General features: G+C 37.8%; 1 protein-coding gene across 4 annotated transcripts in view; it reads right to left on the reverse strand.

Annotated features, from left to right (window-relative positions):
- The window catches only part of ARHGAP10 (Rho GTPase activating protein 10), a 143489-nt gene that overhangs the window by 12144 nt on the left and 114148 nt on the right, over positions 1-17197 (reverse strand). For all 4 annotated transcript variants that reach the window (XM_027456676.3, XM_027456677.2, XM_027456678.2 and 1 more), the window contains one exon: positions 8740-8902. In XM_027456676.3, the coding sequence (XP_027312477.1) occupies positions 8740-8902 (163 nt within the window). The remainder of the gene's footprint in view (positions 1-8739; positions 8903-17197) is intronic.

The following is a 17197-nucleotide window of genomic DNA, read 5'->3' on the forward strand; positions in this document are numbered from 1 at the left end:
CAGTCACTCCACTTACAAATATAAGAATAAAAGATGCAGGAAATTCAACTTATGTAGCAGATTTTCATCTTCTTACTCATTGGGATATTTAATTTCTAGAAGAAACGATCATTTTTTTTGGCTTGTATAAAGTGTTTTACAAACAAGCATAACTTTTACAGACTAATTCTGCTAGCCAATATAGCTCATTTTCATTCTAGCAATTACAAGGTTAAGCAGACATTTACTTTGATTATTAATTTTTAAATTTACTGCATCATAAAATGATGAATGGCACATTCTTTATTTAACAAGACAATAATTTTTAGTTTGGATCTGTGTCAGACTGCATTTGGATGAAAACTGGAATTCAAAGTATATGAAAACAGCATTCTGCAGTTAATTCCACTAATAAAAATGAAACTTAAATGTCCTGGCATCACAGTGAGAAGGGTTTATCAAAACATGTTCTGCTTTTAAAACTATCAGATTTACCAAATAAAGGAAGGAATCATAGGTAGTAAACTGAATGAAAAGCTGGACTGTACTTACTAGAAACATATTTCTTGCTTATGTTTGGGAAGAGGATGTCTATTCTACTTAGCCATTCTTAAATCTTGCACTACACATTTATTTACATCTTATAATAATTATGTTCTTTTGAAAACCAGCATCTGCCTAATTTGGGGTTTTACTCTTACTTTAACATGTTGTTTTCTTTCCATTTTTGTGTAGTCATTGAAAAATATTCCCTAGGTAGAACAAAAACCTTCAACTGTAAGACTTCGTTTGAAGATAACAAACAAAAAGTAAACACCAGCATTTGTATTATTTGTTCCAAATAGTGCAGATAAAAACACAATTTAATGATATTTCAAGGTTTATAAAATTTGCTAGAAAGTAGACTATTTGTCCATCATTACGCATAAAATGTATATGTGTAAAATTAATTTTATCTCATTAGAATAGGTGAACCTAAGACAAAAAGGGTTTTCAAAAAATGAATAGCAAAAAACATTTCCTACTTGCATAGACTAAATGATTGGAGTTAAAGCAATCCTGATATTTAAAGAAAGATCATTTCCCTTGTGCTTTTTCCCTTGCCTCTTCAATTCACTCCAAAATTGAGACTGGGTAAAGCTTGTTTCTGAAACTTGTAAAATTACAGAAAATAGAAAAAAAATATTCCAAATGTAATGCCAAAGATTATTAAAGCATCACCAATTCAAACTGATCACAAGTGAAGAATATTCTTCTATAACTCATACCTCAGATTTGGCATTGTTTGCCTTTCAACAAATGAATATGAAAACCTTCTATTTATTAGCTATTTCTTTGAAATGCACATCATATTTGTCTGTGCAACTTACATGATCAGCTCTAGAACAACACATACTGGCCATGTTTTAGACACCAGATTAATGATTTCAAAATAACATTCAGAACCCCCTACCAAAGATACCCTGTGATCCAGGAAAGCAGCAGTCATTCGTAAGAATACTTAGAATATCACAGCTGGTTTCTCTTTGAAACAGGAAGGGAAGAAGAAAGGAGAGATGGAGGGAAGGATCAGAGAATGTGTGCAAAGAAAGGAAAAGAGGATGAAATCAAGTGTTCAGATCCATGTCGTGGCACATTTATTTCTCAGGTTACACAGACTCAAGAACTACAGTAACAGTAACCTATCAGCTAGCAAGACTACACTGTCCTTGTCAGGCAGCATTATTTAAAAATGTGGAAAAACAGGCAGATTTTCTACTAATTCTGAGCAACTTCAACAGAGGAAAAACCCTCCAGAAGTGCAGGTACGTGAAGCCCTGGACTGCTCCCTCCCCCACTTTTTGATGAATTCACTTAATACATTTCAGCTGTAGCAAAAGCACTGCAGTATGGCTCCTCAATTCGCCTGTCACTTTCAGCTCGTGGTTACAGATCTCTTGATCATGGTCTACGATCCAGCAGGGGAAAAAAACATTTTTCATCAGAAATAGTTTTACCATGTTGAGAAAAAGAAGAAAAAAAAACTCTAATGGCTTTAAATATTAAAGCACATTCTAGAGTTTCAACTCTTTTTTTTTTTTTATTTACTGTACTTGGCTATCTCAGGAACCACTTAATTTTATTATTAAAACAGAAGGTTTTACTCAATAGGAAAAATCGGTTCCAACATTGTGGTGTGTAAGCAACACCGAGTAGAACTTCTTTTTGTCTCCTTCAAAAGATTCTTGCAATAGCAAAGTTACCTTGCTGTGAAGGTTTGCAAGCCTTGTTTATCAAGATGATGATAAATTAGAAAGTACTGTGTATCTTATCATACAGCATCTCAACTTTGAGAAGGTATGTTGAAGAAATCCATTATCCTAAGGGCTAAAATGAAGGCAATGCATTTCTTGTGGGGAAAGAAAAAAAACCCTGACATAACCATCTCTCTCTGAGAAAAAATGCTATTGTTTGGCACGGTGAATGTTGGGAGAAGAGAGGAGGGGGAAATGGCCCTACTGAAAATAAGCTAGAGATTTTGTACTGATATTCAGAAACAAACTCCTGAAAACAAGATTTTATTGGATGTGTAGCTGGCTGGTTCCTAAGGTAACACAGCTAAAGAGCAGCCTCTTATCTTGAGAGCAAGGAAGAGACTCTGTGAAAAGAATCTACACTGCAACTCTTCAAGAAAAAATGTTTGTTTCACAGAAGGGTTTGGCAGCCCCATGGCTGTCATATCTCAGTGTCTGGCTGACATAAACTCAATGAAAGCATTCTTAAAAGACTTGATTATAAAACGACAGGTATTGGCTATTTCTGATTCGATATGCAATCCAACACTCTCCATCATCAGACAACAGTATTCCTGCATGTTAAAACTCATATGCCTTGGTGAGAATGGGAAGTAGAAGATTGCAGGGACAAAATTCTAGAAATTGTAACAGTGGCAGCAAAGCTGGAGACAAAGCAAAAGGACAGAATTTCCTGATCCATGACCACTCCAAAAAGAAACTCCACTCCCAAATGTAAAATATGTAACATGCACTCGACACTCCTGATCCCACGTTTATACAGAACACATCAGCCAACACTGAAATAGAGGTTTTGTTAAACTTGGCTTGTGAAGTCTCAGTAAAGCAGCCAACATATTAGCGAAATGATCTTTCACGCCAGTCTGGTAAATCTGAAGGTTACGTCTCTACAGCAGCTGTCCTAAACTACAGCATTTTTAAATGATAATTCAGACAAAGCAAAAAATGAAGCATGTGCATATGTAAGCTTACAGCATACTGTCCCTTTTAGGATACTAATAAAAAAAAACTGGGGGCTGTGTTTCCTGGAATAAATAAATAAATAAATAAAATGGAAAAATAAAAAAAAAAAGGAGGCAAAAAAAGGATACTTCAGCTCCTAGTGGTTGTGTCCACATCCCTCCCTGCTGTGAGCACACGTACTGCTTACCTGGCGCTCACCCAGGTGCTGCTGTCAAGCCTAACTGTTCACATCCAGCCCACTGGAAGACAAGGAGATGGCAAAACCTATTTTGTGTGACCCACATGACTAAGTTACATTATGCCTATTTCAATGGAGCTACAAAATCAGGGCTATTGCTCTGCTTGCATGACAAAAGGATACAAAAAGAAGTGCCTGCTTCACTTAAACCTGCTCTCAGTCTGCTGAATCACTGAAGAGGTGGCGGCTGAACAAAACCAAACTGCAAAATAAGCACAATGAGTGAGGAGCACTGCCACATACCTGGACTGTGCCTTCTGCAGCTGTTACAGCACATCCCCTTACTAAAAAAAGACTACATCAGATATAAAAAAGTTTTCAGCACATTGAAGGTGAAGTCACTTATCATTTTTATAAAATTGCAAATTCACAGCACTCCCAGAAAATACAAAAATAAACTGTTTCAATTTCAAGGAGACAAGAGATGATGCAGTCTACAGGTGTAGATATAATAAGGCTGATGGGAATTCATCCAGCAGTCGAAGAAAACGAGTAACCATCTCGAAGACTTCTGTTACGTTCAGAACACCACTATTGCTATCCTGTCCTCCCTTGCCATCTTATGGCTCTTTGAACATTTGTTTGCTCACTGGGAACTTGAATGGCCTGAGATTTCATGAAGAACTACCAGCTTTTTCCCTGGTCTCAAAGGCCCTGGAACTACACAGGATGCTGCACAGCTCTCATCACCATTCTGAAAGCCTCTGGGGATATTAAAAACCCAGAAATGATGCCCATAGTGTATGTAGCACACATACACCACTGAGCTTTGTAACAGAATATAGTGTCAGGAGACCCACTAATGAAAAAAATATAACACTGGATTATTTCCTCTGCCACTGGTACCTTCACAAAAGTTACTTCTATTGGTGCTTCTATTTCTCCTCTGGGTTTTGAGTACCTTCAGTATTTGGACTGTATCTACAACTGTACCTAAAACAGTTGTAAGGAGGGATTCAGTTTGAGAACTGTAAGTCTGAGCCCAGAAATGTATCTGCTTTAACAAGCCATCCACTCCCCAGCCATGGTCTCTGTGAGGAGGTTTGAGTGGCAGGACGCGTTCCATTCCTTACAGTTGCAAATTCACCAAGAGAAATTAGCAATAACCCATCCTCTGATCAGCCAGGGACTGAAGCAATTCTGAAAGAAGGAGCAAAGAGTGGATTTTGAGGTCTACGCTCCCTAGATAATTTGCAGCTGTAGGGTAGACATCAGACTGGGTGAAACTGATGGTTAATGGATAAAAGATGTTTGGAGGTTTGCTTTGTTAGAGTTTTTTTGTTTGAATCCAGTCAGAATAAAATTATGCGCAACTCACAAAATACATCCATTCTGTATGAAAGGATTAAGATGTTACAATACATGACCTACTTGTTAAACCCAAGGCACAACATGACAAATATCACTGTATTTGTACATTCTTCTTTACGTTGTTTGGTTTTTTATACATATTGGCCAATATCTTAAGCGGGGAATACTGTCTATTTTCCAATGTCTCAAATAACAGAAGGAACAGATCAAAGAAAGCTTCTAAAGAATACCTGTGGGAATAGACATATTTCGTTTAGAAGACACGGCTTACCTTCAGAACACCTGGCTATGGTGGCAATCCAAATCAGAAAGAATGCACAGGGAACTGGAAACTCTGTTGTGGTTTGTTTTGTTTTGGTTTTTTGTTTTTTCTTGTATTTTTTTTTCTCCCCAGGGCCAACTGTGGCTTTGAGGGGAAAAAATGAGCATTTTGAGAATGTACTGCTAGTGAAACTATACCAGTCCCAAAAGTCTGCCAAAAAAGCCTGAAACACGCTCTCCTTGCAAAAGCAGTAACAGCTGGAGCTCTGTCAGAGCAAAGTGGACTTTGACAGTGGTTCCAGTGGAACTTGAAGATAGATGGCTGAACAACGTTAATTCTGTAGCTCAAGGGCAAGTGCATGCGGCCACTTAAAGAAAGCAGAGAGGGAGACAGAAGGAATGTAATTGCTTCGGTTAATATCAGACTGAGACTGCCATTGCTGCTGTGCCTTAAAGGAAAAAAATGCCCATACCAGTGGAGAGCACCACAAGGGTCAAATACTTCGTAACTCACTATCATAACTACCAATTTTTGTCTGAGTCTTTAAACATAGCTTGTGCTAAGCATCCTTGGATGAAAGTGATTTTCAAACAATACACATTTCTGAGATGGTGCTCCATCAAACAGAAAAGGTAATTTGTCCCTCCTGAGCCAACTGGAGTTTGAATCCTGCAGCTACATGAACTACCCTGTAACTTTACTATTGACGGGAGGGGGGAGAAACACTATGTCCTACCACAGACTATATGTAAAACTAAAACATTTATTTTTAATATTTGGCTCTAGGAAGTGTGAAGGCAAAACTATCTTCAGGAAAAAGATAGACAAAAGTTTAGTGTGCAAGATGATAGAAGCGCAAAATTGGGTCTCCAATAAAAACCGTTCTTGCTGTAGACAGTAGGAACCAACCATCACTGTACCCCCCTTCAGCAGTACATAACATCACAGGGCATGTGGTTGATTGACAGGACTTTCGAAGAAAATCTAGTATCAGGCAGACACACACTTACAGACATGAAAACCAACAGCTGAGCAGGGCTTCAACATGGCACACGTGAAACATCATGGTTCACAATGCAAAGGTTTTACTTTTTATAGGTCACACTGCAAGCATAATACATCTTTAAACACTGACATGACAATTGAGTAGTCTGGGCTTTGAGAGATATTTCAGACCTGTGGTGTAGCCCTTGCTCTCTTAGTTTCTTTCACCGCTCTGGCCATGCAGTCCCCTCCTAGTAAAAGCCAGGAGGTACGCATATATTTATATACGCTTTCACCTGGTGCTCCTTTAACCATGCTAGAAGCTGTAGCTCCTTTCGCTTTTAAAGGTAGGACAAGGAAAGGGCGTGCATTACAAAAAAAAAAACTCTGCCAGAGAACATCATTGTGACAACAGCTATCATTCAGGGAAAAAAAAAAAAAAAAAAAAAAGCTCCTCTTTTTTTGAAAACAAATACCACAGAAAGCATTCTTGCTATCCATCCCCTGTTATTGCTGAGAGCAAACTACTGATATAAACCTACCTCGGAATATCTGACCTATCTGGACCCACAATACAACATCCTTCCCCCAGGAAACAGTGCAAGCAACTCTTCTACTGCAAAGAAGTCACCATCACCTTGTTGGGTACATAACTCCATAGTGATTGATCTCTTACAAGTAACACCCATCAGCAGTAACTTGAGAAACCAGATCCTCTTGTATTTTCATCATCCCTAGGCTCAGTAATGGTATTTACTGCAGCTCAGTGAAGACCTGTAATACCATTTTAGAGAAGACACTGAGACGTTAAGAATTGCTTTTGTTCCAACTTGGCACAAAATGTTAAACATTCTGAAACCCTGCACAAACAGAAAGGATTGTTCACATAATTCAGGGATAGTCCAGTTTATGACAACAGTCTAAGACCAACATGGAGTTCAACAGCCAATGCCTCATTTCCTGGAGCCATGAGAGCTACCACAGCTACACCATGCCAAGACAACCACCACCTTTGCCTGTCCACAGGACATCATTATGCACAGCAACTGCCAAAGATCACCATTTGCGTTGCTGACACCTGCCTCTTCCATTAACACAATGGAGTTGTTCTGGGTTTTGTTTTGTTTTGTTTTGTGAAGGCAAGGCCCTCTGAGTCATCAGAACTAGAAGGGGAAGAGAAGCCCAAATCAGTGTGAGAAAGTAAAGAAAGAATCTACCTTTCACTGACTACTCTCTGTCACTGTCCAGGCTTGTTGTGGAGGTAGCTCTTATGCAGACTTCTCAAACAGGTAAGCGTTTTTGACAAATCATTTAGATGCACGTAACAAGACACTTCTTTTTCCTTCCAAACAGGACTGCTTCCAACTGAGCACAAAACTTCAAGTCATCAAAGTTTCCAAAACAGCTCTACAGTATAATTCTCCATGAAAACAAACAAATGCAATGCTCCTCCACAGACCTTAAGTTCCTGAATACATTGGATAAAGCCAATACTTCCTTCATTTATTCTATGTAGTGCCATTATCAATGTTTTGCTAAGCATCATGTTCCCTCATTAGCTATGCCTGCTTTCACAGACATTCTAGTTCTATGTCTTCCACAGCACTTGTTTCTCGCACAGCATCTCTTTTTATCAAATACAATTTTTTTTTAATCCTACCCACTACCACTGGACTACAAGACAGGGAAAAAGTAATTTCAATCCTCTGAAGAAACAACATACATGTAAAATATCTATAAATCTGAAATTCTTTCAATACATATGAGAAAATATTGTTATAACTAATAAATACTCTAATCAACGGTTAATTATGTGTACATATGGAAATATAAACCCATTATATGTCTTTCTACATATTCTGATGTGTTCCATACATCTACACATATATTTTACATACTTGCTTAATCAACAGAACAGGCTACTCAAAATGCCATTATGGAAAATATCTGTAACAAATCTTTTCTCCAGACTTGCTTCTTCCATCTTCTTGGCACTGAAGGCTGGAAAACTTTGTCTTGATTTGTTGAAGTTTGTATGAATGGCAAAACAGAAAATTTAATTCAAGCTCAACTTCTGATTAAAAAATGTGTGTTCTGCTCCCCATGTCAGATCTGAGTATATATTACAGAGATAGCACTAACACTGTAATGTCTATTTTTGCTGAACTCAATAACTCAGTAACTGAGCATGTACAGTACACTGAAAGAGAAATACTGCACTACAGTTGAAAAGCAGGCAGTTAATTTGTTAACAACAAGAGATCAACAATGATAATATTCTTAGACAAAAGCACCTGGGCATACGCTCATTAAAGTACATTTATACAAAACCAAAATTTGGCCCTAAATCTTAATGGCCTTACATTAAATGTAACCTTACTCTGTCTTGACATAGAGTAATACATCCCACAAAGACTAACTGACATATTCATTGCCTAAATAAAAAACATTTAAAATTTTATAACAGGTTACAGTAAAACACACTAAGTTTCAGTAGGGGAAAAAAAATCCTACAAACTCAGCCGTGTTCAAGTATCCTATAATCTGCACCACTACATGTAGGCACATACCTTTTTGTAGTACAAAACAAACACAACTACATGCAATATAAAAGCCACTTACTTGCCACCAAACTGAAAAGGGAAATATATTTTATATGCCTGATCACTCTAGTGGAAAAATCAATATTCAATATTCGGGTTACTTACAGATTTGTTGCCCAGTCTGTAAGATCTCCACTGTCCATAATAAGGTGATTTCTGTCCAGGAGCCCAGGAGGGCTACTAGAGAATGCAGGTGTAGGAGACTGGGAAGAAAGAGAATCCATGCTACCAGTTGGAGTGTCCTCTTTGGGAGAGCTGTGAGTGTCAGCTAGAAAGAAAAAAAAAAAAAAAGACAGCATAAATCAGAAGGATACTAAAAAACTCTTCTAAAGAGTCAAATCTACTTTGGTAACAATTCCATAAAATACATACAAGGAGTAATCTTGCTGTCCAGTCTTCATAGACTATTTTGGAGGACATGCAATCCCCCTGCATTTCCCCAAAAGGTACCACAGCTTAGTTTCCACCATTGCTATCACAAGGCTGTCTTCACGTAACGATGTATTCCTGGTCCCCTTTTCAACATGTATTTTATGTGGATGAAATGCTAGAGTTCGGGGCGGGGGGGGGGGGTTGTTTTAAGACAAACGCATCCTTCAAATAAAATAGTTGAGGCTGTACACATTTGTACACCTCTCTAAAAACGGTTTCTAAAAGTAATTTGATACACAGTCTAGTAAATGATTGCTCTCAAGTACCATAAGCACAATCCTATAAAACATGAAACAATGAAATTTAGAAAGGTCAGAATAGCAGAGATCTCTAACAACAGGCCATTAACCAACATGTGATATCCATGAACATTACTTTTATTACTCCTTTTTAAGGGTATTGCTTTTAAGAGAATTCTTTGTATTCTGGTCTACTATTTGTTTATGTAGGTTACTTTTAGAACATCACTCAGGAGGCAACATATTCAGAAATGATTGCTTAGGAAAAAGTTAAAGGAACACCATTCCTATCTCATGAACAGGACAAAGATACAGATACGGCACAGCGCTCACTGAAAACCACGCTGACACATCTAGCCAAACAGCACATTCTTCACTGAAAAGCTAACTTTCAACCACATAGTTTTTCCTTTTAAAATTATTTAAACATCAGTTGCACATTTTATAAGCTCTAAAAGAGTCGTGTGAAATGAGGACAATTGCAAACATTAAAGTGTCCAGCACAGCTGAGTCCGCAGTCTCAAATGGAGCCTGTGGCTGTTTTCAGAATTTTAATATTTAACAGGAATAAGGGTCATTTCCAACCACCCTTTACATGGCTCCCTGCACCCCATCCTTGCTCTTCTGTGCTTTCTACTCCCCCTCATACATGTGAGCATGGCCCACAGCATCACACAAGTCCCTCCAGAGTACATTCGATACTGCTGACCCTACACAGCCATGGTATGAGTTCTGCTTCTTCAGGACCGGAATCTTTGGGGGCAGAATGAACAACCACAGCAATCACAGTTGTTGGATCAAAAGCTGTTGAAATACTGTGATAGCTTGAAAAGCTGTATCTTCTATACGCGTTACTGTACAAAGCCAAGTCCTGTATATTACTTTCTAACGCTAAATGAATTAGAATCTGCACAGAGAACAACTGAGTTTAATTCAGCTTCATGAAGCTGAGCTGCACTATTGCAAAAATTTCTTTCATTTATTTTTACTTTTCTTTAATAACTTAAAGAAAAAGCAACAAGAATTAAATGTGAACAATGAAAAGCCGCCTTCCATGGATAAAATCACCCTTGCGACTTCATTACTGTCTCAAAGAGCTTGATCCCTTCTGATTAAAAAGCAGAAAGCTAATGTAAATGCTCACCTGCTTCCCCAGCCATCTCATCCACACCCCCTCCAGTAACTCTCACAGAACAACTTCCCTAGAGAGGCAAATGACATACAACTAAAAACACTCAAATAATGAAAGTGATGATCTGAAAATTTCTCCCTAAAGTAGCTGCTAATTTAAGGCTCTAAATTAGCCTGTAGTAACAAAGTACGATAAGCCGTGAGGAGGAGAACGTTAGCCTCAGCACATGAGTCACGCTGGCTCCAGCCCAGCCCTGTGCAGCAGCTCCGCCGCCCCGTCCCTCTGTGATAGGCCTGGGCGCTGCAGCTCGCGTCTACATGACATGACATGAGAGCTGTAGGAGTGTCAGGTAAAAACTAATTCATTACACCTCATTTGCAGACGTATGTGTCACAATGATAAACATCTGAGAGATTAGACGGTAATACTGCAATTTTACTTTATTAAGAAACTCTACTCTTTAAAACTAAATAGACTTAAGTCCTTTTACCTCACCAAAATTTCTTTTCAAAACAGTAGTATTAAAGCAAGCCAGACTATCAAACTACATGCACCATATTAGAAAGCCATGTTTACCTCCACTATCCACTTAACATGACTAAAACACCATTAGGAAGGAATATTAACTTATTCTTCAACAGTGTATTACCAAGACAGCACACACCCTCTACGAAAAGGGAAGATTTGTCTCTCAAATCATTTCTCAGAGCACACAGAAAAAGATGTACTGCACACTTCTGTCACCATCCACAGTAGATGCTACATTATAGACTGAAATATGCAAGCAATTGCATTTGACATTATCATAAACAAAACTCAGAGTTACATCTTCTCTCAGTTTTACTTCTTCCTTCCCTTGCTTCCTGAGCCAGCATTTTCACATGGTCAATACTGTGTTGCATTCTCAAGAATAAGGATTTACTTTGTAGACAAAAAAAAAAAAAAAAGTATTTAAACAGGAAAACACCTTCTAAATACTGTGGGTTTAAGTAAACAACTTCCAAAAACATGTTTAAAGATACTTGAAGTTACAAAACCAGATAATTCTAAACATCAGAAAAGTAAAACAATATCTTTATTCAGGAAAAGCCTATTCTGTATAACTGCAAAAACAGATGATTAATGATCATCTAGCACACTTTCATGATTAAAATCAATATATGTTCAAACACTAAGTCTTCAAAGTGTAGCAACTGTTCTAATTTCAACAGTACAAAGATGTGCATCCAGAACATTGTCCTGCACTGGTGCGGCCTCACCTTGATCTCTGTATGCAGTTTTGGGTACAACAGTATAAAAAGGACATAAAACTATTGAAGTGTGGTCAGAGGAGGGCTACAAAGATGGTGAAGACTCTAGAGGTGAAGATGTATGAGGAGCGGCTGAGGTCCCTTGGTTTGCTCAGCCCAGAGCAGAGCAGACTGAGAGGAGGCTTCATGGCGGCCTGCAGCTCCCTCACAAGGAGAGGCCTCATGGCGGCCTGCAGCTCCCTCAGGAGGGGAGCGGAGGGGCAGGCGCTGAGCTCTGCTCTCTGGGGACAGTGACAGGACCCGAGGGAACGGCATGGAGCTAGGACAGGGGAGGGTCAGGCTGGGGGTTAGGAAAAGGTTCTGCACCCAGAGGGTGGTCGGGCACTGGGACAGGCTGCCCAGGGCAGTGGTCATAGCACTGAGCCTGACAGAATTCGAGAAGTGTTTGGCCAACGCTCTCAGACATAGGGGCTGATTTTTGGATAGTCCTGTGTGGAGCCAGGAGTTGGACTTGATGATCCCTGTGGGTCCCTTGCAACCCAAGATATTCTATGATTCTAAGATTTCACTCTGGTTACAAAACGTTCTGAACAACAGAAATTATACTTCCTTATATAAATCTTCTATCTTCTTATGTTCTGCATCTCTTATACCCAGGTATAAATGGGTTTGGGCCTTCCATCACCTTTACTGACATGCTATGTCATAAACATTAAAATACCACGGTATTTTCCCCAATGAATTGGACTAGGAGGGTATTTTCCCCATATAATAACAGGATATATGAAAATATCTTCTTCAGATACAATAAAAATGCATCCTAATGTCCCACTACTTAGCATCCTTTTTTATAAAAATAAAATAAATTCTTCTAGTGATATGATGTATTTTGTACTGCTTTGAACTGCTATAAGCAGGAATACTGGAGAGAACTAGTTTGTTTTCCTGATGTTATATAATCTCATCTGGACTCCTGTACATGGCAGAGGCCATGAGATTGTCTCTAGTTATCTCTCTATTAAGTTTAATAACCTACTTTCAATTAATGTCCACATGTTGGACCAAACCATATTTTCCAGAGAGTCTTTGTCTGAAGACATCAGCACATGAGGTAATAGAGAATCAATTGGCTGTTAATTAACGAACATATTCACTGATTAATGCACGTACCTCCAATTTGTTAGGCCTTAACTTCCAGGCAAGGCCCACATTATAAACAATGCGAATTGTTTTTGTTGTTGTTGTTGTTGTTTTTGTTGTTTTTTTTTTTTTCTTTTGTGAAGGTATTTAAACAATTTGCTTTGGAATTTTAACAGTAAATCTCTTACTGAACAGGATTTTACAGTTTTGGGGTCGTGTACCCATTTTATGAACCTGTTCCTTTCTTCCAGAGTTCTTACTGAAGAGTTTACAGCAGATCCAAATTTTTAACTTTTTGTTGTGGTCCCACAAGTGCCACAGTGAGCGTTGAATTTCACCATTTACTCATACTCATCAATCCCCTGCTCGTGCATGTGAGGTCTGCACTTTCTTTTGCCACAAGACTACGTTAACAGTTTATGATGAGATGATTGTCCATTGTGACTGACAGACTTAGCAGTGCCCATTTTTTTCAGGACAGAGTTCTCCACTCTGTAGGCATGGACTACAACTTTCCTCTCAGATCTGTGAATTTATTTCCTTGATACAACCAAGCTTATTTTGCTTGAACAAGGTAGCAGGAAAATTTAGCAGGGTAGAACATTGCAATAACTCCAATGCAGCTGCCACTGTCATCACTGTAAATATATTATCAAAGATATGTATTTACCTTTCTAAATACTACTGCTACATTAACATTCCTCCGGGTTCTTTGAACTTCTTTGGCATGAGACAAGATGTTTGAGAAGTTAACATTGCTAAGCTACACAAACCAATTACCAGACAACATTTTAGGACAAGTTAGATGGCTTCACATTATTCAAAATATTCACTTTGCAACAGGTCTATTTGTGAAGATTTCTGCTTGACCCTGCTTATTATAAATCCCATATCAGTTTTCCCAGTTCAGTTTCTCTTTAAGAATTCTTAAAAACTTGTAAGGTATACTAACTGCTAGCTATTTCCTCTTTTTTTTTTTTTTTTCCTACTCTTTGTGGAACCAGTAAAGATCCTAAGCTGTTGGAGATTTAAAAAAATCTTTATAGTCTAGAGTGTGAAAGTCTAAAGTCTAGTTGTCTAGAGTGTGTTAACTATGTTGCTGGAATTGAACCATATCTATATTTTTCATTTGATTTCAGAATTCATGGGCTGCCTAATATTGATAGTCTAATACTTTTCTGTTTCTCTCCTCTGACTCCTCTTTACCTCCAAGTTTGTTCTACAATGAGTAACATTGTCAGATTTCCCACTTCTATGTAAAGGCTGACTGCCACATTGGATTGACAGGTCCTTTCGAAAAGGAGCTCCAGAAACTTCCCATTTTTCTTTTTCTAACATTTGAATTATAATGAGTTCTTACATCATAAAACAGGGAAGATGGGATTTCTGTAATGAAGCTCATTTATATCTGTCTTTTATATTTTTATGGTGGGTTTGGTGCCTTTATTTTTTCTCTCCAGAAATGTCAATCCCCTTTGCTCTCCCATTACACACTTATCTTTGGATACCAAATTGTGACAGACCAGATGAAGGGCATTAGGATTCTCAGAATAAAAGCAATAGCCTGCATGACATCTCACAAATTTTTGTTGACACTCCAGCCATCATCTCTTCACCTTCTGTGTAGTTGTGAGAAGCCTCTGAGTTCCTTTGGCTTTCTGCTTGGCCATCTGTATAGAAATGCCTCTAAGCTGCTTCTACAAGCTCCCCATCCTATGCAAACAGGTATAAGAACCAATTTTTACTCTCAACAGAGTTAAAACTTGTTTCATATTCTCATCACCTTTTGCATACTATTTAAATTTTTTGACTGCTCAGATCCTTTTAAACTGTCATCTAAATTATCTTCTTGTTTCACTGTTCTAATCACAACACTCATCCATCCTTACAGCTTTCACTGTGCCTCTGCAACAGATACCTGTGCTTTGTCTTTATGGCTGTTCATAATTCAGACCAGTTCTAACTAGAAAATAAAACAGTTTGGGCTGATCCTCACCATTTACTGTTTGTGTCTAGATGGTATTACTTACTATTCAGTTTCCGACGCAAATAGCCTTTTTTTTTTTTTTTTTTTTAATCCATGTGTCACCCTTTCTCAAAGTAAAAAATCCACACAAGATAAGAAAGCACTTATATGGGCTGAGACTTATATTATTTAGCTTCTCTCTAACAAATATATAGCCTTTAATTCCTTTTTCCTTTTTGTCTGGATAAGCCTCAGATAGTAAAGGCTCTCAGACTCTCTATACCAGAAATCTGAACTCAGCTTCCACCTAACTGAACATGACATACCTCCCAGTTGCCTTCTTTTGACTTTTTCCATCTGGCTAGTCTAAGAATATTTTTTGTTGGCATCCTAAATTGAAAGAAACTGAAATACTTTGGCAGTGTCAATAATCAGATCCTTACTTTATTCCAAGAATTCTAAATAAGAAAAAACATGTAACAAAAACTACAAGAACCAGAGAGCTAACATTATCAGTTACTTGCTTGAGTGACAGAGTTTCTTTCAACCTCAGCTTAAGTAAACTAAAGAATTACACACTTTATTAATAAAAGAAAGACTAATCTTAACATCAACATTACAACCAATGTCTATAGTTTAAGGGTAGCCAGAGGATGAAAGCAGTTTATGAAAATGAGTGTTTCTGAAGTAAATGGGGAATTTACCACAGTTTCTATTGAGATACACAGCGAGCAAGCAGAACGGATCTCTTGTGTATTCTCTAAATGTTCATCAGATGCCCAAATAATGGCAATATAAGAGGGTAGAAGGCATGACTTATTCCACTTTGACAAAGTCACATAAGTCAAGAGGAGCTGGGGAGAATTACTGAGGAGAGTAAATTCAAGATGCTGCAAGATCCCTGTTACCACCTTCAGCTCTGATATTTTCTGTATCATGAGATGGGGAAGCAGCAGCTGCGCTGCTGTGCAGCCACCCATCCTTCCCCATCAGCATCACAGCTGCATCCAGCTCAGAGATAACAAACACTCATTCACCATAAATAGCTAACTTTCCACAATAATAGAGAAGGTAAACCAAGTAGAAAGTAGCTTTGCTCTTATGTTAATTTGTGCGTACATACTATGCTTTCATTTTAATAGGAATCTCATAAATTAGGGCTAGAAAAGAAGTATGAGTATCTAAAATACTCACTGCCAAGTGAGAACTTAGTTCTGTGTGCTAGAGCTTCAACAACCACAGAAAACAGACATGAAAAATGTAATTTCAGATTAGTTGTCTTACACAATCAACACAAACCTAAAGTGATTCCATGACATGAAGTAATAATCACATAAAAAAGTCAAAGGCAGCTAAATCAGCATTACATTATGTCAAAAATAAGCCTATCTTCTTTAGAAGATGCTCTAAGAATTCCTGTATGATAAAAATTACTGACATGAGAAATCCAGTTAGGTTACAATGTCAACAGAAGTCAAAACAAATTACTTGGTACTGGGAACCAGAATATTCACATCAGATTCATAACAGAAACCAAAAGTGAATTTATTCTGAAGCAGCACATTTAATCTAAAAGGAAAGAAAACGATTAACCTACCTAATCAGCCAAAACCATACAAAAGGTGCCATTAGCTCACTCTAGCTTAGTATTTGCACCTTGCTGGTACCTTCTCAAGTATCTTCACTCCAGAAAGGAGTAACGGAGATGTATTTGTGAAAGGCCTTTCTCTAGATGCAAGGCTGCAATCTTTTGTTCACTACTCAGAGCACAAACCATCCTGTGCTAATCATGCCAAGCACCAGGTGAACTTAGTCACTCTTTACTTCTTCGCATCTTTAAATTTCTGAATTAAGTCATCTATTTCTGAGTAAATTAAGAAGTTGTGTACTTTTGTTTAACCACTAAAACTAGTCAACAGAATTGTTCATTACTCATCTCCAAACTTCAGAAACTGTGCTATTTAAACAAATGAATTTCCAAACTAAATCATATAAAACAGGTCAAAAATGACCTACTGTTTGGTTAAGAAAAATCACAGCATTGTACCAGCCACGAGGAAGAAAATTAACTTTGTCCTAACTGAAACCAGGACAACAGTAAAATTAACAAAGAGTTATTTAGGTGTTCCTGAATAATTAGTATTTGAAAGGTCAGATGCCTGTAAACACTCAAAAAACAGATTTACCACATTTCATTATCAAAACTTATTAATTATCCTCATTGTGTAGCAAATTCTACACACTTCAGTACTGCCCTGGTATGCTGTTATGATTAGATAAATGCTATTATTTCTTACCTGAAATTTAGACATCAGTAGACTCATACACTCTAAAACCAACATAACCTTCAGTGAGAAAAGGGACAGCACAACCTGCATATCCATTAGTTCCATGCTTTCAAACC

This window comes from Anas platyrhynchos, chromosome 4 (assembly GCF_047663525.1).
Source record: "Anas platyrhynchos isolate ZD024472 breed Pekin duck chromosome 4, IASCAAS_PekinDuck_T2T, whole genome shotgun sequence".
In the NCBI taxonomy this organism is placed as follows: domain Eukaryota; kingdom Metazoa; phylum Chordata; class Aves; order Anseriformes; family Anatidae; genus Anas; species Anas platyrhynchos.